General features: G+C 61.1%; 1 protein-coding gene across 7 annotated transcripts in view; it reads right to left on the bottom strand.

Annotated features, from left to right (window-relative positions):
- The window catches only part of ITPR1 (inositol 1,4,5-trisphosphate receptor type 1), a 135,574-nt gene that overhangs the window by 45,408 nt on the left and 64,359 nt on the right, over positions 1-25,807 (bottom strand). For 4 of the 7 annotated variants that reach the window (XM_084902238.1, XM_084902239.1, XM_084902240.1 and 1 more), the window contains 24 exons: positions 25,090-25,248; positions 24,613-24,785; positions 23,039-23,158; positions 22,044-22,238; positions 21,377-21,628; positions 20,719-20,860; positions 19,907-20,060; positions 19,002-19,189; positions 18,410-18,548; positions 17,776-17,830; positions 17,489-17,654; positions 17,128-17,298; positions 16,704-16,769; positions 15,944-16,081; positions 15,257-15,382; positions 12,330-12,530; positions 11,423-11,674; positions 10,170-10,295; positions 9,509-9,637; positions 9,059-9,179; positions 8,117-8,301; positions 6,851-6,999; positions 5,712-5,823; positions 3,633-3,665 (listed from right to left, as the gene is read on the bottom strand). In XM_084902238.1, the coding sequence (XP_084758364.1) occupies positions 3,633-3,665; positions 5,712-5,823; positions 6,851-6,999; positions 8,117-8,301; positions 9,059-9,179; positions 9,509-9,637; positions 10,170-10,295; positions 11,423-11,674; positions 12,330-12,530; positions 15,257-15,382; positions 15,944-16,081; positions 16,704-16,769; positions 17,128-17,298; positions 17,489-17,654; positions 17,776-17,830; positions 18,410-18,548; positions 19,002-19,189; positions 19,907-20,060; positions 20,719-20,860; positions 21,377-21,628; positions 22,044-22,238; positions 23,039-23,158; positions 24,613-24,785; positions 25,090-25,248 (3,552 nt within the window). The remainder of the gene's footprint in view (positions 1-3,632; positions 3,666-5,711; positions 5,824-6,850; positions 7,000-8,116; positions 8,302-9,058; positions 9,180-9,508; positions 9,638-10,169; positions 10,296-11,422; positions 11,675-12,329; positions 12,531-15,256; positions 15,383-15,943; positions 16,082-16,703; positions 16,770-17,127; positions 17,299-17,488; positions 17,655-17,775; positions 17,831-18,409; positions 18,549-19,001; positions 19,190-19,906; positions 20,061-20,718; positions 20,861-21,376; positions 21,629-22,043; positions 22,239-23,038; positions 23,159-24,612; positions 24,786-25,089; positions 25,249-25,807) is intronic. The other 3 variants (XM_084902241.1, XM_084902242.1, XM_084902244.1) reach the window with 1 other exon arrangement.

The following is a 25,807-nucleotide window of genomic DNA, read 5'->3' as shown; positions in this document are numbered from 1 at the left end:
CTGACCACAAAGGGAGGTGCACGTGTCTCCCTCCGGGACAAGGCCACAGCCTTCCTGATGCTGCCGCGTCCGGTGTGTGACAGCAGCAACCCCTCACATCTATCCATCACCAACCCTTTGCACCCACCCACCCGCCCACCCATGAATGGACAGACTGATTGACCAATGGCCAAACATGTGTCCACCCATTTCCCAATCAATCAAGCTATTCTCTATCCACCTATCTACTCCTCTACTTCCTTCCTTCCTTCCTTCCTTCCTCCCACCCATCCTTCTATCTTTCCATCCACCCCATCCATCTATCATTCATTCATCCATCCATCCACCCACCTATCCATCTATCATTCATTTATCAATCCATCCACCCATCATCAATCTATCCGCCTATCCTTCCCTCCCTTCCTCCCTCCACCCATCCACCATCCACCCTCCCTTCACCTATCCACCATCCACCCTTCCTCCACCCTTCAGTCCATCCATCTGTCCCTCCCTCCATGTGTGCCGTTGGCCAGCACAGACATGTGAACACCATCCATTTTCAGAACCCATTCCTCTACCACCCCTGGGCTTCTGGAACGTTCCCTCAAAATAAGCTCTCTTCTACCACAGGCCATCCGCGCCGAAGGGCAGTGCTGTCTGAGAAATGTCACTGCCTTACAAACCCAGGTACATCAAAGGGAAGTCCTCATCTCTAACCCTGGGTCCGTCTCCAGCACCCCCCCCCCTTCACTCAGCACGCAGAGCAGGGAGTGGACGGACCCACTAGAAAACCTGAGCGGACATGGGCCGCCTCGCCTGTCAGCAGAGCTGTGCTCAAGCCCCCCACCCCCGCCCACCCATCCCTTTACACGGACATTTGTTTTAGAACAAAACCAGCAGTCAAGTGACGCAGCTCCCCCTCCACGTACAGGGCGAGTCCACCGGAACTCAAATTCACTGAGGAAACCCCCACGCGTTCCCACTTGACTCCGTTACACAACTCCCATCATTATGGAACCATTGAGCATGAGAGAGAGAGAGAGAGAGGGAGGAGGGAGGGAGCGCGAGGCTCCCAGGCCCTGCCCTCGCCCTGCCCGGGCCGCCAGCGGGAGCAGTAAACAGCCGCGGCCTTATTGGCAACAGCGCTGAAGGTCACACATCAGCATGAGCCTAAATTCCAGGAAAAAGGCGCGCTTATGTAACAGCCGCCTGGATGCTGGCAGGTGCCCAGCCAGCCCGCGCGGCCTGGGAAAGTAGGACATGGCGCGGCCTTGGTGGCGCGAGCGCGCCCCCTGCTGGTGACACGGAGTAACGCCCTGCTTCTCTCCTCTGAGCTTGGCTCCTGGGAGAAGCTGAGGTGCGGGATGAGCTGGCTGCCGCCCTCCAGGCAGGGCTGCAGGGAGCTTCTCCGGGGCGGGGCAGGAAGGCGGGTGCTGGCCGGCTCCGGGGACTCCGGGAGTTCTGGGTCCCAGGTGACAGGGGTGAGGTGGGATCTTCTCTCAAGTGCACGCAGGGCAGCCGGTCCAGGCCCCGCACACGGTGGGACAAGTCCTTCTCCGAGACACACATGTGGACCGCGGCGGCTCTGGCTCGAGGGCTGGTGCACTTCCCCGGAGGCGCCCTTCAGTCCACACAGGACTTCATGTGGCTGCGTGACCTCCTGACCCTGGTCCGAGGTTCCCCGAGGACACGCTCTGGTTACCCCACTTCTCCTTCCTGCACCTCTCTTCGGGGGACTGTGTGTGTGTGTGTGTGTGGGGGGGAGCTCGCATTTAGCACGGACCTACACCCTGGCCGTCTCCACAGGGAACCACCAGCCCCCGAGCGGATACAGTGTTTGGGTGCCACTCCCGATGCTGCTGGCTTTACACCCAAGGGCCGTGGCCTTCACCATGGGGACCCCAAGACCCCAGGTCACAGTGCGCCGGGGGCTGGTGTGCTGTTTCTGCAGAGGCCTCTCCTCCCAAACCCCCCACCAGCAGGAACCCCAACACTGGGCTTGTGCAGAGCCCCGGACGGGGAGCCGGGAGTTTCCAGCACAGGCCTTGGCAGGAAGGCTGCCGCCTGGGGACAGGGTCCCAGGGCGGGGAGGGTTGCCAGGGCAACGAGGGAGAGGGAGCCACAGCTGCTTCCTCAGGGAACTTTTCAAAGAGCCGGAGCGCTGCCAGGACAGCTTCCTTCGTGAACAGACAGGGTTCTGTCTCCTGCGGACGATTAGACACCCCTGCTCCCCCGGGCTCCGCGGGGGGCACCCTGGTCCCCCTTCCATCCTGAGCAGCAGACACATCCCGCTCACTCCTCACTCCGAGGGAAGCAGCCATGAACGAAGCCCCAGGCGCCGACCAGGACCGGCCTTTCCAGACCCAGCGTGCAGGGAAGCAAACAGCCCCCAGCGCCCCCTCCAGAGGGAATCCACAGCAGCGGGCGTTTCCAACGAGGAGGAGGGAGCGTGAGGGCCGTGCGGGTGGGGCTGGGTGTGGGGGGTTGTGGCTCAGGACCCGGGAGGGGCGACACTGGACGCGCAGAAAGAGGGCTGTCCCCTGGCCCAGGAGCCCTCCCTGCACAGCCTGCTGCGTTTCCCAGCGGGCGTGGCCCTGCCCGTCACCTGGGACTCCCGGAAGGGAAAGTCTGTGCTGGTCCTAGTTTAGTGCTATTTAGCTGTGTGACCCGAGCCCAGTGGCTTAACCTCTCTGAGCTCTTCCCTTCCTGAGGGAATGGGAACCGGTCATCACTGCTCACACCTGGGCTGCAAACTCCCCCAGGGGACTCGGAGCAGCCCTGCAGGGTCTAAACCCCCTGCAGGGTCTGAACCATGGGTTCAGAGTGAGGACACAGGCCTCTGGGAAGAAGGCCTCCCGGGCCCGCCAGGCGGCGGTGGGCACATGAGGAAGTGGACCAAAAGCGACTTTCTGAAAGTCAACATTTTCTTCCAGTGAGTTCGGTTCCAACATAAGCAACTCCCCATGATACACGTGAACCCCCAAATCATCTTTCTAACCCCACCTACACAGCACGCCCCAAAACACGGCGAGAAACCTCAACAAACACTCACATAACAGAGCATGCGTCCCGGCCCCCAGCGCCCACCAGGACTCCCCATCGCTGGCTCGGGGTGAGCCCGCCGGGAAACGGAGCCGCCGGCCGAGCCGAGGCCCCAGGCAGCCGCCAAGTCCCGGTCATAGGGCGGCGTCCCTGACCCACCGCAGGCCGTGCCAGGGAGGCCGGGGGGCACTGGGATTCGCTCTCTGGCAAAACCAAGTGTGACCCTCCCTCACATTCAGCCCTTCCCAGCACGGAGACCCCGAGGGCAGTGGCTCTCAGAAACATTCGGGCCCCTCTTCCCGCACCGGATGCTCTGCATGGAGACCAGCCCTGGTGGTGGGGCCGGGCTCGGAAAGGCTGCTGGCGGCGCCCCCTCCCGTGCAGTGGGGTCCCGGACAGGGACGACCTCTATCTCAGGGCTTAGACAGACTCAGACAGGACCCCCAGGGACAAATGGCCAACCCGCGCACGGGCCACGCCAACAACACGGACACAGAGGGCGGCGATGAGTTCCCACCGCACATACACAGGCAGACACGATGCGACAGAGACGGACAGGCCACAGGGCACGGGGACAGCAGCACGGACACGGAAAAACAAGGAAATTAGACCTCGGCGCTCTCCGGCTCCTCGATGGAAATGGGCTGGAAGAGAGAAGAGGGAGAGAGAGGAGGAAGCGTTAGGACAGGAAGAGCAGCGAGGGAGCGAGCCCGCGCCTGCGGGTCCGAGCGCGGATGCACCGGAGGGGAGGCCGTGTCCGAGGGCGCCCGGGACACCGCCGGGCCTCCCGGGAGGCGGTCCCCAGGGCAGGCAGCAACCCTCGTGGGTCACGTGACCGAGGGCCCGGAACCCGCCTTGCCAGGTCTGCGTCGATGCGGCACAGCCCGTCGCTGAGGGCATGGGCTCTGTGCCCGCCGAGACCCACGGGCTTTGAGAAGGGGGCTGGAGAGAGCAGGGTGAACAGTGGAGGGGGGGCAGACCCACTCAGCTCAGGAGGACAGGCTTCTTCCCTTCATTCACCACCGGCGGCGGGGGGGGAAAGAGGAGGGGGGCGAGGTCCAAACTGCAATTGGGGTGAACCCAAATCAGCTTCAGCTTCGCCAAGCAGCAGACCCCCAGGTTGAGCCTCGCACAAGGCGGGTTCGAGCGGAGGCAAACGGGCCCGCACGTGAGCTCTCACAGCTTGAGCCCTCGTTGTTCAAGGGGAACTGTGCACCCTGAGCCCAGACCCTCTAAGTCCCGGGGCTGCTCGTTATTCGAGGAAACACTGCCCGGAGGTGACATGAGCACCAATGTGCTGGCATCAAGTCCGGGAGGGACCGGGAGCCGTCCCCGTGTCCCCGGCCGCCCGCAGCGGAGGCCGAGGCCCAGGGCCGTCAGGCTGCGCGGACGACGAGCGAGTCCACAGGCTGCTGACATCCCAGCCTGGGAACGCTCACACACGCGTGCTTCCTTCCCAGAGAACCCCACCTCCGGCGGTCACCCCCTCCTGGCCTGTGTCTGCGGCCTCTCCTCGCTCCTGCCTGGGCGCCCGGGCTGTCACCCCTCCGGCCTCTCCTCCTCGTTCACCTGGCGCAGGCTCTTGGTCTACTCTGCACATTTCTGAACGCTCCCCCGGCTGGCTTCTCCCCAAACTCCTCCTGAGCTCAGGAGCTTATTTCCGAGTCAGCCAGCGCTCACCCCTCTCCTGACGGACACACTGCCCACGCTGAGTGACAGCGAAGGGCCTGGTGGTCCGGGGACAGCGGAGGAGGGAGGGAGGGAGGGAGGGGCGCGTGCTTTCCAGTTTTATTTCTTCTTCCAAGGCTCCGCAGTGACGACAGCGGACTGGCCGGTGAGACAGCGAGACACCACAGCCCGTGCTGCTGCCTCCATGGCTGTCACAGGAGGCAGTCCCTGCACACGACTGATTACCTGAGTGGAACGGCCGGCCCAGATCTCAACGCAGGCCCAGCCTTGGGGGGAGGGGGGAGGGGGGAGGGGTGATGGGAACGTTCTCTGCTCATTCTCGCTCCCCGCACACCTGCTCCCCGTTCGCCTGCTCCCTGCACACTCTCACTCCCCGCACACTCTCACCACACCCTCGCTCCCCGTATATCTGCTCCCACACACCCTCTCCCTGCACACCCTCGCTCCCCGTGCACACTGTCACATGCCAGACCGGCCCGCGTCACACTCCAGTAGAAATGGTGACGCGTTTGCCTCTTGGGTTCCAGGCAGAACGGGAGTTCATGGATGCAGGGGAGGGATATACTGTGTCGCACCCCGGCAGAATGCAGAAGCCACAGGTGTGCTCAGAGCAGAGCCCCCCGCCGGAACCCCACCTGCTGAGGCAGACGCCACACTGGCCTCCGTTATAAGCCTAAGCAGATGGGCAATCTGGTCGCTATTTCTCCACAGTAACTGTGTGACCGGCGGCCTCTGAGTGAGAACTGACTTTTCTGCAGTCAGTTCTCCAGGGGCAGGCTCTAAACAGCCAGCCCCTCGGTCACGCCACGTGCCCGAAGGGTGGCTTTCCAGCCCTCCATCTGGGCTTCCCGGGGCGCCTGGTCCCAGGTGGGTTAGGGTTAGGGTGCCGCCTGGTCCTCGGTGGGTTAGGGTTAGGGTTAGGTTTAGGGTTAGGGCGCCACCTGATCCCAGGTGGGTTAGAGTTAGAGCGCTGCCTGGTCTCAGGTGGGACGGGGCGGTACCTTCTCGCCGTAGCCGCGGTCCTTGGTCATCATCTCCCGCAGCGTCTGCAGGACCTTGATGCACAGCTTCTCCTCGTTCTCCTCCAGCAGCTGCTTGGTGTGTTTGATCAGCCTGAGGGGGAGCCACATGTTACACCCCTGCCAGGACCCCCCGGCAAAATACCACAGGTCCCTGCCACTCACGGGGACCCCTCAATTCGTGAGCAAACACTAATCAATTTATCAAGGGCCGCTCACAGCCCTAAGAACAGTCAGCGACAGTGTCTCAATGGTGCCACCTGCTGATCGGTGGCAGCAAAAACACTCTCTGAGCAGGAGGGACTACTCCCCATTGAGAGCTTGATCTCAGAGTAAGGAGCGGTCCCCCACACCCGCTGCCTCTCCCCCGAGGATTGCCAGGAACATGGCTAAAACACGCCAGCAGAGCCACGACCTCATGACGACAATGGCCAGGCCAACACACGCTGTTCCCTCGTCCTTCTGAGGACTCAGAAAGGCCAACTCGGGGGCCGAGTCCAGGGTCAGGCTCAGCACACAGCGGACCTCGGGACCGCGCTTTGTCTTAGCGGATGTCCCACGGCATAAACAGAGAAACGACGAAGTTGTAGGAAGGCTGTGAGGCCCGACAGGCCTGGAGAGTTTGGAGGGCAGAAGCGGGGAGACCTTTCTCGGTCCATGTCACAGCCCACAGGGGGTGCCGTCGGTCCTTGCTGAGTGGAAGAAGCATGGACGGGGCCTGCAGTTAGAGGGAAGCATTCGCACCCTGGCCCCTTTGGCTCAGTGGATAGAACGTCGGCCCACGGACTGAAGGGTCCCGGGTTTGATTCCGATCAAGGGCACGTATCTCAATTGCAGGCATGCGGGAGGTAACCCATCCGTGTCTCTCTCTCAAATCAATGTTTCTCTCTCTCTGTGTCTCTCCCTCTCCCTTCCACTCTAAAAATCAAAATCAATGGAAAAATATCCTCTGGAGAGGATTACAAAGAAAAAGAAAGAAAATAGAAAGGGAGACATGCTTGCCCAAAACACAGTGAACCCCACACGGGGACAGGGGGCAGGACCGTGACATTGCCCTCAGCATTTCCTCCGTCGGGAGCCACTGCCGAGCCTGGTCCCCGGCCCGGGGGAGGGCCGCTCACTTGCAGATGAAGCCCCCGCTCTCGCACTTCCTCCTGGCGTCCGTGTTCTCCGGGAAGAGCAGCTCCGGCCGGTGCAGCACGTCCACCAGCACCGACAGCTCGGCCTGCACCAGCGGCCGCAGCCGGTCCTCCAGCGCCGAGACGATGTCCTGGAGGGAGCGCAGCACAGCGCGGTGAGCGGGCGGGAGGGCGAACGCTCGCACGTCCGCCTCCACGCGCCCAGAGGCCCGGCGGGCTTAGAGGGACCGGACACTCGCCGTTCTCTGAGGCCCTACGGTTCCCTGGCGCCTCAGCCCCGGGGCAGAAAGCCAAGCACACACAGGAGCCCTGCCACCCGCCTCCCTCCCAGACGGCTCTGCGTCCCGAGAGGGATCGTTCCACAGACGGTGAAGCCGGACTCGGAATATGTTCGGCCGGCCACGTGGGAAGATGTCGACAATGTGAGTGCCACAAAGGGTCAGGCGGTATGGACTCTACGACCAACTTTTATAAGCGTCAGCTCTAAAGGGTGCGTGCCTCCCACTATTCAGACATCACGGGCCCTGGTGGTGTTGCTCAGTGGCTAGAGTGTCGGCCTGAGAACCAAAGGGTCCCCGGGTTCAATTCCGGTGCAGGGCATGTACCTCAGCTGCAGGCTCCTCCCCAGCCCAGGCCCTGGTCGGGGCACATGTAGGAGGCAACCAAACAATGTGTTTCTCTCACATCGATGTTTCTCTCTGTCTCTCCCTCCCTTTCCACTCTCCCTAGAATTCAACAGAAAAATATCCTCGGGTGAAGATTAAAAAAATATTTTTTAAAAGACATCACGGTGGCCTTGGTGGTGGGGTTACGGGATATGCTGATTTCCTTCTCTGTACTGGCAGCGAGTCCCGCCCAGTTACTCTCAATGAGCACGAATTATTCACAGACTGAAACGTCACACAGAGATGAGAACACAGATGAATGAACATGCGGTATCAATGTGCTAAAGACATGTACCCTGATAGCGTGATGGTCTTCAAATGCAAAACACACAGCTGCAGGAGAGGAAAACAGAGAGAAGGTGAAAAAAGAGCGAAACCAACACGACAAACACAGTCCAAAGGCAAATGGCAGGAGACGCGTGAGACGTGACCTCCCAGAGATGCTGCCGCTGGCCGAGGGCTCGCTGACGAGACCCTCCCTGGAGACGCCCCGGCTGGCTCAGGTGGCCGAGAGCCGCGGTTTGCCCGCCACGGGCCTAGGCCTTTCTCCAGCCGGGGAAGCAGGGCTGGTGGGGCGCCTTACCTGCAGCCGCTCGATGATGTTGCGGTAGTCCCGGGAAGCGGCCAGCACCGAGTCCCGGCGGGCTGCGTTGCGGGCGGACAGCCGCCAGTTGAGGGCCGTCTTCTGCACGATGTTGTGGGACTTGAGGAAGAGGTTGTTCACCTGGCTGTCCAGGTCCACCGGGATGGCGATGGCCCGGCTCTTGGCTGCGGGGGAGGCGACGCGTGAGCTGGCGGCCTTCGCGGGAGACACCCGGTGCGAGCAGGCTGCCCCCGAGGGGAGAGGCTCCCCATGTGAGGGAGCCGGGGAGCAGCTCTGAGGGTGTGAACGTCCCCGAGGGAGGGTGGGGGGGGCAGAGACCAACCAAAGGCCTGGTCTGCTTAGAAGCATCACCACGGACACCCAGCAGTGAGGTCAGGGCCGGGGCGGGCGAGATGGGGTCAGCGGGGAGAAAGGGGAGAAGTATTCATCGTAATACTTCCTACGATGAAGATGTTTTTAAAAAATGCTCTGAGGCCACACCGTTCGGCAAGTCCAAGTGCAATGGGCTCTGTGCTGTGAGAACTATCAAATGGATTGTTTTCCCCGCTCACCCCCGAGAGGCTCAAGGGACAGGCACCCTCCTCCCAAAAGGGTGCTCCTGGGGACATCCCGTTTCCAAGGCAACGTGGACACCAGTGAGCGCCTGGTGAGGGACCTCTCAGGCCCTGAGGAAGCTCTCACGGCACTGGACGTGCCGAGAGCCGCACCGCCTGACGGGGAGCCGCACCGCCGAGCGGGGAGCTCGTTCTCCAAGCCCGTGTTTCTGGGGAGAGACAGCTCCTGGCTCTGGGAGCCGCGGCTGGCCGGTGATGGTGGAGTGGGAACGGGCCTCGCCATGGGCCGGGCTGGAGGCAGGGCAGTGAAGGAGAAGGGGGGTGGGGGGGCTTCGGTCACGGTCAGGCGTGGGCCCGAGCGTCTTACCCACGTCGGAGAGCACACGGATGCAGCCCTCCACCGAGGCCTTCTGGCCGGGCGCCAGCCAGTTGCAGTGGTAGACGCGGAACACGCCCTGCAGCAGCTGCACGAACACGGGCTGGCGGGTCTGCGGGGAGAGGCGTGGGGGCGTGTGTGGTGAGACATGGACCTGGCCGTGCGCCGGGTTCACAGGCTGCCCGCCGGGCCCCTCCCCCTCCCCTGCAGCCCCTCCCCCCCACCAGCAGCCCCTCTCCCCACCATCAGCCCCTCCCTCTCACCTGCAGCCCCTCCCCCCACCAGCAGCCCCCTCTCCCTCCCTGTAGCCCCTCCCCCTCACCGGCAGCCCCTCTCCCCACCATCAGCCCCTCCCCCCCACCAGCAGTCCCTCTCCCCACCATCAGCCCCTCCCTCTCACCTGCAGCCCCTCCCCCCACCAGCAGCCCCCTCCTCCCCCACCTGCAGCGTGGTGCTCTGGTCGGAGAAGGGGGAGCTGAAGAACGTGGTCACGATGCTCATGACGATCTCGGTCACGTACTTCTCCAGGATGGAGTCTGCGTGCCGCCGGTCACTTGTGTTGTTGCAGGCCTGCGGGGCGGCCGCACGCCTTAGACACACGCCGCTCCTGCCCCCCCTCACACGCAGGGAAGGCCTGCAGGCCAGGGAAACTTCCGAGCCCTGACCCTGACGTAAAGGGACCGGGAGGCCTGGATTCCAGGCTGGCTCCCGGACTGCCAGGACCAGGAATCCGAGATGACAGACACACGCCTGTGACATCAGGCTCCAGCTCGGGGAGGGGGCCGAAAGGAGACCTGTAATCCGGGGTACTGTGTCCCCGGGGTCACTCGCACATCACCCTCCCAGGATGGAACGAGACGGGACATGACCTGCCGTCCCAAAGCCTGGCCAGTCAAATCCAGTCTCGCCTGAGAGCGAAGGGAGAGGAGATGAATGACAGAAGAACAGCCACATCTGCCCCTCGTGCCGTGAATGAGCAGGGAGACATCAGGAGACGCTATTTCTTACTTCTACACAGGCATGCCTGGACAGACACACACACACACACACACACACACACACACACACGTCAGCGCGGCCTCCTCTGCGCCGGGAAGCTCACCCTGCAGATGTCCACGAGGAAGTTCTCAAACAGCTTCCACATGTGGTTGCTGGTGTAGATCTCCTTCATCTCCACCTCCGTGTCCACGTAGCAGTGGTTCAGGAAGTTGATGTAGGCGATCTTGACCTGGCGGACAAGGCTTCGTGAATGGGGACTCAGTGCCCAGTGCCCAGTGCCCAGTGCCCGGGACTCGATCGCCGCCCCGTCCTAACAGAACAACCCGGACACATCCCGTTTCCCCGCCGGATATCATGCCCTGGATTTTTTTATATTGAAAATTCACATTTACGAAATTTAAAAACACAGAGGTTTTGGAAGAGAATAATGTTGTGAATCCTCATCTGAGGATATTTTACCATTGATTTTTTAGAGGTTTCTGGAAGGGGGAAGGGGAGGAAGAGGGGGGAGAGGGGAAGAGAGAGAAAGAGAGAAATGACGATGCGAAAAAGACACATGGGTTGGTTGCCTCCCACTCATGCCCCAACTGGGGCTGGGAATCAAACCTGAGATCCTCTGGCCAGTGCTCTAACTGCTGAGCACCACTGGCTAGGGCTATCTACACTAATAAAAGAGAAAGATGCCAATTGACTGTACCTTTGCAATGTCCACAAGCCAATCAGGAATGAGTATTCAAATTAACTCAACAAAGATGGCAGGTTAATTTGCATATGCAGGCACCAAGCGGCTAGGGGCGGGGAGGGATGCTTGTGTCATCGCCATGGCGATGATGCAGGCATTCCGCACCACCCCAGCAGCTCCGGGCCGCCGGGCAACATGGGAAAGCAGAAAGGCGGCTCTGGCCAGAGCAAAGGCAGTGCTGGCAGCCAGGGAAAGGAAGGCCTATTCTTGCACGAATATTTTATAATCTGTTGCTCCTTATTTTCGTAAGGCAACCGTTCCTTTCCCAGGATAAACATACAGGGTCGGGCTTACATCCATAGGAACCGAAGGTTAACCCTCTCTGAACGCATTTCTGAGCCGTTCGTGGTGATCCAAACCTCTCTGCTCACAGGCTGCATGCATGACTGGCCCTCGGAGCGGAAGCACCACAGGGTTTCTGCGTCTCAAGGACGCAGAAGGAAAATAAACCTCTCCCATGTTCCCAAACGCTGTTTCCGCCCACGGAGACCTCACTGCGAACGGCAGCCGGCCCCGAGTCCGCGAGGCCCCGAGTCCGAGAGGCCCCGAGTCCGCGAGGCCCCGGGCCAGCCCCTGGCCCCCCGCAGAGAGCCCGGGGCCGTGCACCCGCTCACCTCGGGGATGCAGTCCTCGTGGGTGACCACGCGCACGATGTCGTCCAGCGGCAGCAGGGAGTTGCACTTGATCTCGGTGTAGACGTTCTTGCCCTCGGTGCACACGGCCAGCAGCTCCACCAGGTGGATGTGGTACATGAGCGGGCTGTTCTCGTCCATGCGGTCCCGCTCCGACCGCATCATCTGGATCAGCGTCTGGAAGGAGGCCCGGTCGTTGTAGAACACGAGCACGTCCTCGCCGGAGTTCACCAGCTGCGGGGACACAGCGCGCTCACGTCACGGGCTCAGGGCCGGCGGCGTGAGGAGCACAGCTCTTCCCGCCCGGCCGTGTGGCTCCGTGGGTGAGCGTCGACCTATGAACCAGGAGGTCATGGCTCAATTCCCAGTCAGGACCCATGTCCAAGTCAAGGGCTCCATCCCCATGTGGGGAGGGCAGGAGGCAGTTGATCCATGATTCTCACATTGCAGTTTTCTCTCTCCTCTCTCTCTCTCTCTCTCTTTTTTAAAAATATATTTTTATTGATTTCAGAGAGGAAGGAAGTGGGAGAGAGAGATAGAAACATCCACGATGAAAGAGAATCATGGATCAGCTGCCTCCTGCAAGTGCCCACGAGGGATCAAGCCCACAACCCAGGCATGTGCCCTTGACTGGAATCAAACCTGGGACCTTTCAGTTCACAGGCCGACGCTCTAGCCACTGAGCAACACCAGCTAGGGCTCTTCCTTCCTCTCTGGAAAAACCTGTTAAAAAATAAGATTGGACTCTTGCCCTGTACGTGCAGAGAACACACTTGCACGTACACACAAGCAATTACTTTTGTCCCTTCACATGGCTCCGGCAGAGGGTCCAGTTCCAAGGACAAGATTAACTAACTTAAACGTCCAGGGGAGCCCCAGCGGCGGTCACCTCGGCCATGACCATGTCCTGGCACTTCTTGATGAACTTCCCCTCGGCCTTGACGATGGTCTGCAGGAACTTGATGTACTGCACGTTGCGGCCGTGCGTCTCGATGCAGTGCACGAAGTGCTGCACCACCCTCTCGTTGATCTCGCTGCAGAGCTGGAAGTTGTTCATGAAGATGTGCTGCATGGTCACCGCCTCCAGGATCTGGCAGGGAGGGCGCGGGGAGGGGGCATCAGTGGAGTCCGCCCCCACAGAGACCGCCTGCCCCCCGCAGGCCTCCCTCCAGCCTCGCTCCCGCACGGCCTCCCTTCCTCCCAAACCTTCCAGCCCTAACGAGCACGCCGCAAGCTAGACAACTCACGCGTGCTCGACTGCAGGGGTCACCAAGGACCACCAGCACCCCGACCAGAAAAGAAAAAGCCCCTGAAAGATGCCCTGCCCCCATTTCACCACCATTTTGACTTCTACAACCATAGCTTCATTTAGCCTTTTTTTTTTTTTTTTAAATACATTTTTATTGATTTCAGAGAGGAAGAGAGAGGAAGAGAGAGAGAGAAACATCAGAGATGAGAATCATTGACCGGCTGCCTCCTGCATGCCCCACACTGGGGATGGAGCCTGCAACTAGGCATGTGCCCTGACTGGGAATCAACCGTGACCTTCTGGTTCATAGGTCAATGCTCAACCATTGAGCCACACCAGCCAGGCTGTTTGGCCTACTCTTGGCCCTCATGCATTCTTGTCCCTCTGGTTTCTTTTGTTCCAAATGACATGGTGATGTCATCCATGCTGGTGCAGGAGCCAGTAGTCTGTCCCCTGTCACTGCCATGGCCACTTCATTGACTGAACCTCCACAATGTATTCATGCCATTGCGGTGGGCTCCTGGGGAAGTGTCCGATTTTAACGATGAGTCGTGACACTCTCCTTACCACACCCGCGAACAGGGCTTCTCTGAACGCTCATATGTGTCTTCCGGGAAAGTCAATGCATGCATTTCTGCTGGGGTTAGGCCCACGAGCGGAATTGCTGGGGTGCAATTCAATGTGTCTGGCTATAGGAGACCCGTCCAAACAGCTTCCGAAAGCTGTCAGCAGTTCGCATGCTATGTCACGGCTGTTCCAGACCCCTTCTCACACCTGGCCTTGTCCGTCCTCACTTCAGTCCTATCTTACTTCATGTGCGTTTCGCCGAAGACCCACCACGTGGGAGCACCCGGTCCTATTCCCCGGCCGTGTGGGTGACCCCGCCGGGAGGGTCTCGTTTTAACGGGGTTTGCTCAGTTTAAAAAGGGGGCTGTCCGTTTTCTTCCTCGCTGACTTTTCTGAGTTTGTTACATATTCTGGCCACGAATTCTTTCTTGGACGTGCACATTGCAGTGTCTCCGCTACTGGCTTGCCTCTGGAGGCTCCTGGTGGTGTCGCTTCATAAACAGAACCTCCTTTATGATGAGAGCTTCCAGCATACTGTGTGAACAACTTCACATTCCACAGAGTCATGAAGGTGCTTTCACTGCGTCTTCCAACTTTATTCTCTTCCTGCCCAGTGACCGAGGCACTGAGTGGTGTGGGGTGAGGCACAGGGGCTCTCAACTTCCTACCTGTGCCTTTTCCTCCGAGCATGACAAAGAGGGAACGCTGCCCTTCCATCCGGTAACCCTTTCCCTGCACAGTTCTAGCTGTGCTAATAAGCGATTGTGTGCATATGTGTGCATACGTGTGCATGTGTGTGAATGTGTGCGCGCACAGGTGTGCCACTGCATGTGCAGATACAAGGATGTCCTTTGTCATGCTGCTTGCAAAACCAACAGCTAGGCATTGCCTAACCGTGTGTCACCATGAGAATGGGGTTAAGAAAGCTCGCAGCCATCCAATGGGATGCTGTGTAGCCACCGAATGAGAAAAACATACGTACCCCTGAACTGCCAACACAGCCACGGTGTCTTACATGAAAGAGCAACATGCAAAACAACGTGTAGAGTGTGCCCGTTTTCTCTAAAAACTGCAGAATACGTGTTTGATACCTTTTACAAACATATGCTTAACAAGCTAAACTGTTAAGCATACATAGCCGTGCTGCAGGTGAGTGACTCTGCATGTGTGTGAACACAGAGAACTTGCCCCTGCCTCAGGAGGGCGCTGGAGAGTCAGCACCTCTGTGGCTGAAGAGAGATGTGATGAAGGCTATTATTAAAAACCAGAGACATTACTTATCGACCGGTGGGGTCCCTCAGCCTGGCCTGTGCCCTCTCGCGATCTGGCACCCCTCAGGGATGTCAGACTGCCGGTCTCGGCCTGATTCCTGCAGGCCAGGCCATACCCGTGCCGGGCCTCTAGTATGCGTGTAAGATCTTTGGTTAATCTCTTCCTGCCCTCCCCCATCCCCTTTGAGGCTCATCAGTCCGTTCCATGTTTCCATGCCTGTGCGTTGAGCGTCTGTGCCCTCGTGATCGGTGCATGTTATAGCTAACAGTTGGATAGTCCAATGGTCGCTTAGGCTTTCATACATATAAATATCTGGCCTGGCCAATGTGGCTCAGTGGTTGAATGTCAACCTACGAACCAGGAGGTCATGGTTCCATTCCTAGTCAGGGCACATGCCCCGGTGGCGGGCGTGCAGGAGGCAGCCGATCAATGATTTTCTCTCATCACTGATGTTTCTCTCTCTCTGCCTCTCCCTTCCTCTCTGAAATCAATAAATATATGTTAAAAGATATACATGAACACATCTCACCTTGGCCCCCCACCCTTCTCCTCCTTCCCCTTTCCTCTCCACACAAAGATGGAGAGATCTGTGTCCCCGAGGGAGCGGGTCACAGTGTGTCCCGGAGACGGGTGCTGCATTGGTGCTCCGAGTCTCAGCAGCCACACAACAACGCACAGCATCCCTGGCCCGCCTCCCATCGCAGCCGCAGCCGCAGCCACCAGCCTACCCCCGGGTTGAGGAACAGGTTAATGTGCTTGTGCAGCAGGGCCTGGTTCTGCTGGTTGCCCGCGCAGAAGTTCTGCAGGAACTCGTGCGCCAGCCTCATGATCTCCTGCATCTTGGTGTCCTCGGCCTGGGGGGAGAGGAGGGCAGAGGGAGGTGAAAATGGCTGAGCTCAGGCTGCGCACTGGATGAGGGAGGTCCTGCACACAGACAGTCCTCGTTGCAGCCCTCAGCTCAGGCCAGGAGGCCAGGCCCAGGCCACGCCCGCCACCGACTCCCCGGGCTATGGAGGCAGCGCTAGGGCCACCCTGTGAGACCCCGGCGGCTGCCCTGTGTGCCCGGAGCAGGCCAGCCCGGCCCACATTCTCCCACTGGCCTCGGGCAGGAGCAAAGGTTTCAGTGGGCAAAGCCAGCCCAGAGCAGCCACGGAGGGAAGGCCTCCCGGTTCATTTGTAGCCGGGCTGGACCCAGTGAGGACAGGGTGGAAGGGGACCCTGTGAGGACGGGGTGGGGGGCCCTGTGAGGACGGGGTGGGGGGCCCTGTGAGGACGGGGAGGGGGCCCTGTGAGGACGGGGTGGGGGGCCCTGTGAGGACGGGGTGGGGGGCCCTGTGAGGACCGGGTGGGGGGCCCTGTGAGGACCGGGTGTGTGTGTGGGGGGCCCTGTGAGGACGGCGGGGCGGGCTGCTGACCTTCTCGTAGGGGATCTGCAGCAGCTCCAGCACCACGGCGTGGGCGCTCATGTTCCTGAGCAGCCGCTGCTGCTGCTTCCGGCTCTTGCGCACGGACGCGCCCTCCTGCACGCACAGCCTGCTGAGCCGGATCAGGATCTGGGGGGACAGGGGCGGGGGCGGCTCGGTCCCGAAGGCCTGTGCGTGGCGGGGGCCGCGTGGCGGGCACGGTGCTGCTCGCCTGTGATTTGCTGAGACAGATCTTAAACGCCTCCTCACCCTTCCCCCTGAACCCCAGAGAGCTGACTATGCGAGTGACGTGGGCATCGTTTCACCGCCTCTGTCTTACTCATCATGTTGTACACGATAAGGATATGACGAGTCGGTCATTTTTACCTCAATGAAGCTGGAGATAATTTTTTAAAAAAGAAATAAATGACCTCAGAAAACTAGACTGCAGGGGGTGGAGGACAGGGTGGGGGGCAGGGAGGCCAAAGGGACCCCAATTAAAAACCTAACCCGGAGGGAACACCTCCACCAGGCGGTACCCTGTGGGCGGCATCAAACTGAATCTATGTCCGGAACCACCAGGACGGTGGGTTCGAGAGCCAGCGGGGCAGCTTCAGAGGGCGCTCTCTTTTTTTCATACGTGTGTGTGTTTTTTAAAAATATATATTTTTGTCGATTTCAGAGAGGAAGGAGAGCAGGAGAGAGAGGGACATCAACGAGGAGAGCAGACCGGTGGCTGGCGCCTCCTGCTCGCCGCACGGCCGGCACTCACCTCCTTGACCACCCGGTAGTTGTAGCTGCTTGTGCTCTCGTGCTTCGGGGCCTTGCTGTTCCCCTCCTAGGGCAGAGGGAGGTGAGTGCCTCCCACAGCCTCACGCCCGCGCCCGCGCAGGGCCAGCGCCCCCTACGGGGCTGCGGCGTCTGCCCATCGCAGGGGCTCCTGCCCGTCCCTCACCGGCCGCCCGCACCCCCTTCTGACGGTGGTCCCCTGGCTGACGGGGGAGGTGGCCCTGGCCCGAGGGATGAAAGGGAGACCTGGGCTCCGGCACTCGGTCCGAGGAGACCGGAGACCAGGGGCCCGGCTGTCTGCGCCTATTTCCCAGGACAGCCCAGGCTGCGAGACTGTCTGAGCCGGAGGAGGGGACCCTGCTCTGGACCGGCCGCCTCCGTCAGGGGCGCTCCGGGGCCTCACCCACCTCTGCCTTCTTGTGCTCGTTCTCCCCCGACACGCCGTCCATGGCCTCATCGGGGCCCTGCCCCTTGTACACCCAGAGCTCGGACTTCTCCACGATGGACCGCAGCTGGTCCAGGTCCTGCTTGATCTGCTTGTAGTTGTCCACGTCCTGGCTGGTAACCAGCAGCTGAACCTGGACGGGTGCAGCCCGTTAGTGGCAACAGTGGATCACACACACACACACACATATGCATGCACACACACACGCGCGCACACATAATTCACACGTGCACACAAAACACACGTGTGCACAAACATACAATGCTCCACACATGCATGTGCATGCATGTGCACACAGATACACGTGCCGGGCGCCCGACTACCTGCTTGAAGGCCTGCAGCACCTCCTGCCGCTGGCTGAAGTGCCGGAAGAGCAGCTGCAGGGCCCCCGACACCAGGGGCGGGTAGTCGTGCATGGTCAGGTGCAGCAGCACCCGGAGGAAGGTCCTGCCGCCGTGGTCGTCCAGGTCCAGCGGGGTGTTCTCCTCACTGCGGGGCGCGGGGGAGCGGCGGCTGAGCCAGAGGCCCTGGCTCCCCGCACCGCGGCCCTGACCCCCCGCCCCCCTCCGCCTCAGGACCACCTCCGCCTCAGGGCCTGGGAAGTACTCGCCTTCCTCCGAAGATGCCCTCCGCCTGCTCCTCAATGTGCTCAAAGTCCAGAGCGCCTGCAACGCCAGGGCACAGGCCTCAGGTGCCGCCGGCCTGGGCACGGGCCACGCCCACTCGCCGAGCCCTGCCCCTCCCGGCCCACGGTCACCCCCGCATCTTCCAGAGCTTTCCACCGGAGGCCACTTGGGCCAGTTTTCTAGGCGCTGCCGGACTCCCCTCCCCGTGACCCCTCAGGGCCGCCCTCCTGCCGAGGGCTCAGGCCCGGACGGGGTTACTTCTGCCACCTCCTCTGCCTGACCCTCTGCCACCAGGTCCTGGGCAGGAGGTGGGCGGTGAGTTTTCTGGGAGAGTTTGTTGTTTGGTTTTTACCTGACATTTCATGTAACCACACTGGACCCCGCGGCCGTCTCAGACCTGCCCCCCAGGATGGAGGCCCCGAGCCCCGTCCCAGGAAGCTCTGGGCCCCTTCAAACACCCCCCCACCCCCCTCACCCCGCCCCAAAGAACCCTAGGATGTCGTCCAAAATACAAGGATCCCCCAATATGCTCGCCTCCCGCTCTTCCTCAGACGCCCGAATGGACCGGGTCTAAGACAAAAGGGTCGGTGCTCCCAGCCTGGCGCCGGGCGCACTCACCGGGCACGCTGCCGGGCGCCTCCTGGCTGCTGCTACCCGAGGACGCCTCCGACGTCTGGGAGTTGCTCTCGTCGAACTCACGCTTAAATATGCACAGGAGGCAGGAGATCCTGTAGTCCAGCCTCACGTTCAAGATGAACTACAAGGTCAAGCGGAAACAGAGCAGGTGGGTCACCTGCCACCATGGCCAGGCTGAAGGGCAGGCGGGGCCTGTGGGCTGCGGCACCCATCACCGCGAGCACCGAGCGAGCCCAGCATCAGGTCACTGCAGCCTCCGGCTGGTGTGGACAGCCCCTGGCTTCAGTGCCGACTTCGGCACCGGCAGCTAACTCAGTCGCCGGCCTGTGCGCCCCTCTCCCTGCCTCCACCCACATCGCCTGTGTCCGCAGGCACGGGTTGTGGCCCTGGAGGGACACGGGCATGTGGGGGGAGGGGGAGGACCGGAGAGGGAGGAAGGGCTGGCCCCTAAGTGCCACCGGAGGCTGAGCCGGGCGTTTACCACCATCCCCTCCCCCGAAGGCAGCCCCCGCCCCCCCCAGGGCCGCCGCCCACACACCCTGCTTGCGTGGCCTGCACCTGGGCGGAGGGCTACCTGCAGGATCTCGATGATCTTCAGCTTCGTGTCCATGACCATGATGTCCTCCTTCTCTGGCTCCGCCTGCTTCACATTGCCTTCGGGGGCAGCGGCCATGGGGGTCACGGGCAAGAAGCCCCCTCCCCGCAGCACCACCTGCGTCATCAGCTCCCCGACCCCGTGGATGGACCGCATCACGTTGCTGCCTGGAGGGGCCGGACAGACCTGGGTCATGACCCCGTCCTGGGTCCTCAGCCTTCATGTGACTGCCCAGAGGGACTGGGACAGACATGGGTCATGGCAACGCCCCTACAGAGCGCTCCGAGGGCCTGGCACGGGCCATGAGCTCCCTTAGACGCGCTATTTAACCTGTCTCTGTTCCGGCACATTCTCAGGACCCTGGGGACCTGAGAAGGTTAATGTCCATCGGACACTAGGGTCTGGGACCAGAGACACAGGTGGCCTGAAATCCCCACAGGAGCATCTTGTGAACGAATCCACCTGCCACCTCCCTTCACACGGCTCCGCAGAACACACAGGAACTCACATGTAAACATAAAGGAAACACGTAAAAATGTGCGGGCCTCTGGATGTCTAAAGCACTATTCTGTCTTCATGTTTGAAATGTTTGCCGTGAAAAGCGGAGAAGGCTAGGCCAGGCCGGCGTGGCTCAGGGGCCGAGTACTGACCCATGAACAGGAGGTCACGGTTCGATTCCCGGTCAGGGCCCAGGCCCAGGTTGGGGCTCGATCCCCAGTGTGGGGCGGACAGGAGGCAGCCGATCCATGGTTCTCTCTCTTCATGTTCCTATTTCTCTCTCCCCTTCCTCTCTGAAATCAATAAAAATATATTAAAAAACACTGTTTTAGAGAGAAAGGACGGGGACAACGGGTGAGGGCCTCCTGCTCAGCGCCCGCCCCCACCTTTGTTCTCCTCTCCCTTCGCCATCTTGCTGATGGGGAAGATGGTGGTCACGTGCACGCAGTCCAGGATGGCCAGGAGGATCTTGGTCAGTCGCAGGAGGTCAGAGAAGTTGTAGAAACCAAAGTAGATGAGATTCCTCGCTAAGTTCACAACCTGTCGTGTGGAGAGGGAGGTGGGGGGAGAGAGGGAGGTGGCTTTAAACACTGTGTCCTCCGGGTCCACTGCACACCCACAGCCTGTCCACGCCGAGTCCCGCCCTCCTCACGATGAGACGCACGTCCCGCTTACAATTTCTGATCAAATTTCACTTTGCTTCATCGGGAAGAAGGTATAACAAACGGAAACCTGCAAAGCGGCTGCTCTGCTCTGAGAACTAGTTCAGGAGAGTGGGCCTCGTCGGTGGGTCTGTGTAGACCCCCCAAGACGGCCCAAGCGAGCGAGTCCCCCGCTACAAGGGTGTGGCTGCAGCCTGAGACCTCGCAAACACAGCCCCTCCGAGGCCAAGCGTCGTGCAGAGCAGCTCGCCGACCCCACGGGGCCCCGGGTGACGTGCTGGGGGGGGGGTGTCCATGTGCTCTGTCCGGTCGTCTTTAATAGGGTCATGAACGGAGTCCTCAGCTCCCTCCCCCGCCCCCCCGTCTCCGTCACCTGCCACTTCCCGGGAGCGCGGCCAGCGGCGGCCGGGGCGGGCCTCCCCGTTATGCGGGAACAAAACCGAGCCGAACCCCTTCTGTGGCCGAGCCCGGGGCCCCGGAGGAAACCTGAGCCTCTGCTCTCCGCCCGCAGCAGACGCACAGCCGCCCTCGGTCACCTCGAACGTCAGCTTGTTCTTCTCCTTGTCCGAGAAGGGGAACCGCTGGCACACCACGTCCCGGAGGTACTCCTCCACGAACTCCATGGTCTGCGCAAACCGCTCCTTGATGTCATCTCTGGAGGCCCCGTTACTGTCATAGCTGAAGGGGAGGAGAGGGTTTCAGTGAACAGCATCTCCACACCCCAACCCCTCCTGCTTTATCTCCCCGGAGCCCCCGTCGCCGGACCTCCATCTCAGCCCTTTCTTTCCCTCTGGCGGGCAGACAGCGTCCTGGTTCCTACCGGTAGACTCCCACGGGCGGCCCGTGGGCACAGTTATGTGTTGGATAAGAGAGATGAGCACGATATAAAAATACAGTCGTGCCATCTCTTACATCCTTGAAGAAACCATCTTTGCCCTCCGTTTTAGGTTAAGCTTAGAAAAAGTAACTTCACCTGTTGTCTGTGGTTGACGAGACTTAACGGGACCACATGCGGTTTGCTACACGGAACAGCATGAGGCTGCGGGGGGCCGGCGGGTCAGGATGGGGACAAGGCAAAGAAGGAAGTGGACTCAGAGAAGAGGGGCAGGGCCTGGGTGCAGAGGGGCGGGGACAAGGCGCAGAGGGAAGCGGACTAGGCTCAGAGGGGCGGGACTAGGCGATGAGGCCACTCACTCGTCGATGGCGATCTCCGACGGGATCTCGGACCAGAGGCGGGCGTACTTCACGGGCGTGACCTGCTCCTGTGGGTCCCGGTCCACGTGCATGTGGAGCATGAGGCGGCAGAAGGAGGCCCTCAGGTCGTAGGGCAGGTTCTCGTCCGACATGCAGCGCAGAATGAGGTCCACGTCCAGCTGCCCCGAGATCTCGTTGATGGCCAGGTACTGGCGGTCCAGACACATCCTGGCGAAGAGGTTCAGCTGGTACCTGGAGGGAAGGCAGTGACACCGAGCTCAGGCCCTGAAACCCCTGAGGATGAGCGGGTCCCCGGCAGGACAGTCCGGTGGCCCCGGGTTTCACAGCAGCGACGTGTGGTCTGGGGACTCACACACACACCCCTAGACTGCTCCGCACACCAGAGACCGGGCCTGGGCCTCTCTCCCTTCCTCTCTCTCTCAAAACTTTCTTTTTAAAGGGAGATGTTGGGGCACAGAGAGATCTGTAACTTGACCTATAACTTGACCTGCACTGGGGACGCCAGCTCATGCCCGTCTTCTGACCCGGCCACGCCAGACGCCCATGGCCGTGCAGGGGAAGCCGAACCCTCACACTCAACGTCTCAACTGCATCGCCCGAGTGACCCCCCCCCCCAGCGCCGAGGACGCCCCCCGGCGGCGCTCACCGGTAGTAGCTGAGCACGTCGCGGTCCTCCTTCTGGCCCTCCTTGGCGTCCTGCGCCAGCTCCCGCACGCTCTTGCTGCGGATCTCCTTGCTGCTGTCCCTCCAGAACAGCCACACCTCCTCCTCGTCCTCGCCCGCCTCCAGGGCGCTCTCCCCCGAGGACACCCCTTCGAACTCGAAGCGGGACAAGACCAGCCTGGGGACGAACGGGCGGGACAGGCATCAGTCAGGAACCTCGCCAACCTCCCTCCGGCCACAGCGAGGCCGTGGCTCCGGGCTTCACGTGACGACCCAGAAAGCAGCTCCTCCCGCCGCGAGCGGAACCACAAGAGAGCGAACACCAGCTTCTGCACCTGCTTTTACACCCCCCCCCCCCCCCACCGCTGCCCACCCTCAGTCAGGGGACCTGCGATGCCCGAGCCCTTTGGTGTGACATGAGGAGTGGGAGGAGGCACCTGGGGCTCCCGGGGAGGAGGAGGAGGGGGGATGGGGGAGGTAGGGGAGGCAGGGATGCTAACACCCTACAACGCACTACTAACCCCATGGCCATTATTTGGCCCCGACGGGAAGATGCCAAGGTTGGCAAGCCCGGCATCAGCCCAAACCCATGAGCAACAAGCAAACAGAAATCACTGGTCCCGGGCATGGTTTAGTTTGGGATTTAACACATAACCTTGTCCATACCACTGGCTTATACTTCTGGGAAGCGCTCCTCCCCAGCAATGCCTCACTGCTGTTAACCCAGCCGTCCCCAGACCAGTGAGCCCTTAAAAACCTTTCCCCGCACGGATTTCTACCGACACCAAACTGTCACCGCCTCTACACTGAAAACGGTGATTCTACTCCCAGGACTTCCACGCTTAAAGTTAAACCAGGCGTGTGCCGAATGCTCCCAGGTGAGCATGCGTGACTTTGAAGCTGGCGTGTAAGGTGACACCGGGTGCCCACGGCAGAACCCGGGCTCGGCCCCCAGCCCTGGCCGCGCCCCCCACGCACTTGGTCTCGATGAGGATGTCGCCGTTGGTGGGGTTGAGCACCGCTTTGCAGATGAGCTCCTGGGTCACTGGGATGGACTTGTTCATGGACACGCACAGGTCAGACAGGTAATCCAGGAACCTGCGGGAGGGAGCGACACGCGTGTCCTGTGCGCGGAAAGGGGCGCTGCTCGGGGAGCCCGGTCCCTTGCGGGGACAGATCGGACACGAGGTGGCAGGAGGGGTGAGGTTTCGGGTCTGGGTGCCAGTGCCCACAGCGCCACCGGAGAGGAGGACGGAGGGAAGAGCGGGCCCCGGGGTGGTGGGGGCGAGGCACTGCGTGCACCCCAGCGTGATTCTTTCTTTCTTTTTTTTTTTTTTAAATATATTTGATTTTTTACAGAGAGGAAGGGAGAGGGACAGAGAGCCAGAAACATCGATGAGAGAGAAGCATCGATCAGCTGCTTCCTGCACACCCCCTACTGGGGATGTGCCCGCAACCAAGGTACAAGCCCTTGACCGGAATCAAACCTGGGACCTTTCAGTTCGCAGGCCGACACTCTATCAACTGAGCCACATTGGTTAAGGTCTCAGCGTAATTCTCATTCGCTACGTCCTCGTTTGTACCGTCCCCCAGGGAAATCACTTCGCCTCTCTGTGCCTCGGTTTCCCCGTCCACAGAAAAGTGTGACATGTGACCTCAGAGGGTGCGTCCGAGGATTCAGTGAGATGATGGGTGTGAAAGGCGTCACTGGCTCATCCCTGGCCCAGGAGAATGCTCCATAAAGGGTTATTTGCCCGAGTGTAATGGCTCAGTGAATGAGCATTGACCTATGAGCCAGGAGGTCATGTTTTGGTGCCCGGTCAGGGCATAGGCCCGGGTTGCGGGCTCGATCCCCAGGAGGGTGGTGTGCAGGAGGCAGCCAATCCATGAAGCTCTCTCATCATGGATGTTTCTGTCTCTCTCTCCCTCTCTGAAATCCATAAAAATATGTTTTAAAAACTGTTATTGTTATGGGCAGAGGAGTCCTTTTTCAACAACACGCTTGGCTGGTCAAGGGGATCGTGTGTGACGCCCACCCTGCACTCCCACACGTGGCTGGTGGCTCTCACAGGAGGAAGAGGAGGGATGCAAGGGGAGGGTGAGCAGTGTGAGGAAACGGGATTCTATGAGACATGACACCGCCAGGAACACTCCGGGGCAGCCAAGCTCACCAAAGACTCCACTGGTGCGACTGGGGAGGGACTCGGACTGATAACGGTGCTAACGGTGAGCACCGACTCCGGCCAGTACTCCAGCACCCTCCCCATCGAATTCCCATCCCCACGGAGGTTTCTCTCTCTCTCTCTCTCTCTCTCTCTCTCTCACACACACACACACACACACACACACACACACCCCGTCCCCGTCAGAAGAGGACCTTCCAGCACGGAGGGCAGCCAGGCCCCTGCTGGCTGCCCAGGCTCTCTCCTCCCAGGACCACGTTCTCCACACCACGCAGCGGGCAGCTGGGCCCTGCCCGGAGGGAAGGCAGCCAGGCCCGGCTCTGGGACCCCGCGGGGACCACACTCCCCGCCACGCGCCCTCGCCCTCACCTGGGCTCCCGGTTCTTGCGCACGAGGCTGACGAAGGTGTCGATCTCGGCGGCCGTGATGTGCTTCTCCAGCAGCTTGCGGTTGTTGTGCAGCAGCGCGGTGATGGTGTCCTCGGCCAGCACGTCGTAGCCGATCTGCTTCTGCATGAAGCCGAACTGCTTGGCGATGTACTCCTAGGAGGGAGGGGGGTCAGCGGGGCCCAGGGAGCCGAGAGCACCGGCCACGGCATCCCGCACGGGGACGCCCGCCCCAGGATGACCGGCACCTCCCGCCCCTGCGCCCGGGCGGCTCCCGCCCTCGGCCTGGTTTCCCTCAGCCTGCCCCACAGGAGGGATTCACCAAAACGCCCGCAGCCCAAAGGCCTCTTCTCCGGGCCACGGGTGAATGTCAGTGTCCTGACTTGTTTCTCTAAAAGCTCGGGAGCTGTTTCCGCTCTGGTTTTACCCGATTGGAGGGGATGAGCGGGCCCGCGCCCACCTGGTTCTTCCTGTAGTCCTGCTGCGAGTGCCGGAGGACGCGGTAGCAGAGCCGGCAGATGTGCCGGAAAGGGGCGTGCCGCTGGTCGCCCAGCTCCTCCAGCCGCAGCATCGGGCCGTCCCCGCAGTCCGTGAACGGGGCCTGCAGCAGCTTGAAGATCTGGGGACGAGAAGAAAGCACACACCGCCGTCACCCGGTGTCAGCCAGCCGGCAAACACCGCCGCCACCCCGTGTCAGCCAGCCGGCAAACACCGCCGCCACCCGGTGTCAGCCAGCCGGCAAACACCGCCACCACCCCGTGTCAGCCAGCCGGCAAACACCGCCGCCACCCAGTGTCAGCCAGCCGGCAAACACCGCCACCACCCCGTGTCAGCCAGCCGGCAAACACCGCCACCGTCTGGGGTCAGCCAGTCGCCTGTCGGGAGCCAAGGGAGCGCCAGGTCGGCTGGACGACACTGGAAGACTGTCCACACGCAGCCACGGCTGGACACTGCATCCCTCCACCCAGGGGCCGGGACCCACCGAGTCCAGCCCGCCTGGACCCTCGGACCTCCAGCCCTGGGAAGTGCGGCGTTAGGGCATGGTCAGCAGGACGGCCTGGGACATGGGGAGTCTAGGCTGAGGTCACACCCCGCACACCTTCCCGGCGGCGCCCATCTAGGAGACCTGGTTTCCTCATCGGTAAAACAGAAGGACACACCACCCTGGCCGGTGTCGC

Source organism: Pipistrellus hanaki (genome assembly GCF_964339955.1).
Source record: "Pipistrellus hanaki genome assembly, chromosome: 13".
Taxonomy (NCBI): Eukaryota; Metazoa; Chordata; class Mammalia; order Chiroptera; family Vespertilionidae; genus Pipistrellus; species Pipistrellus hanaki.
This window is presented reverse-complemented; position numbering and strand designations above follow the sequence as displayed.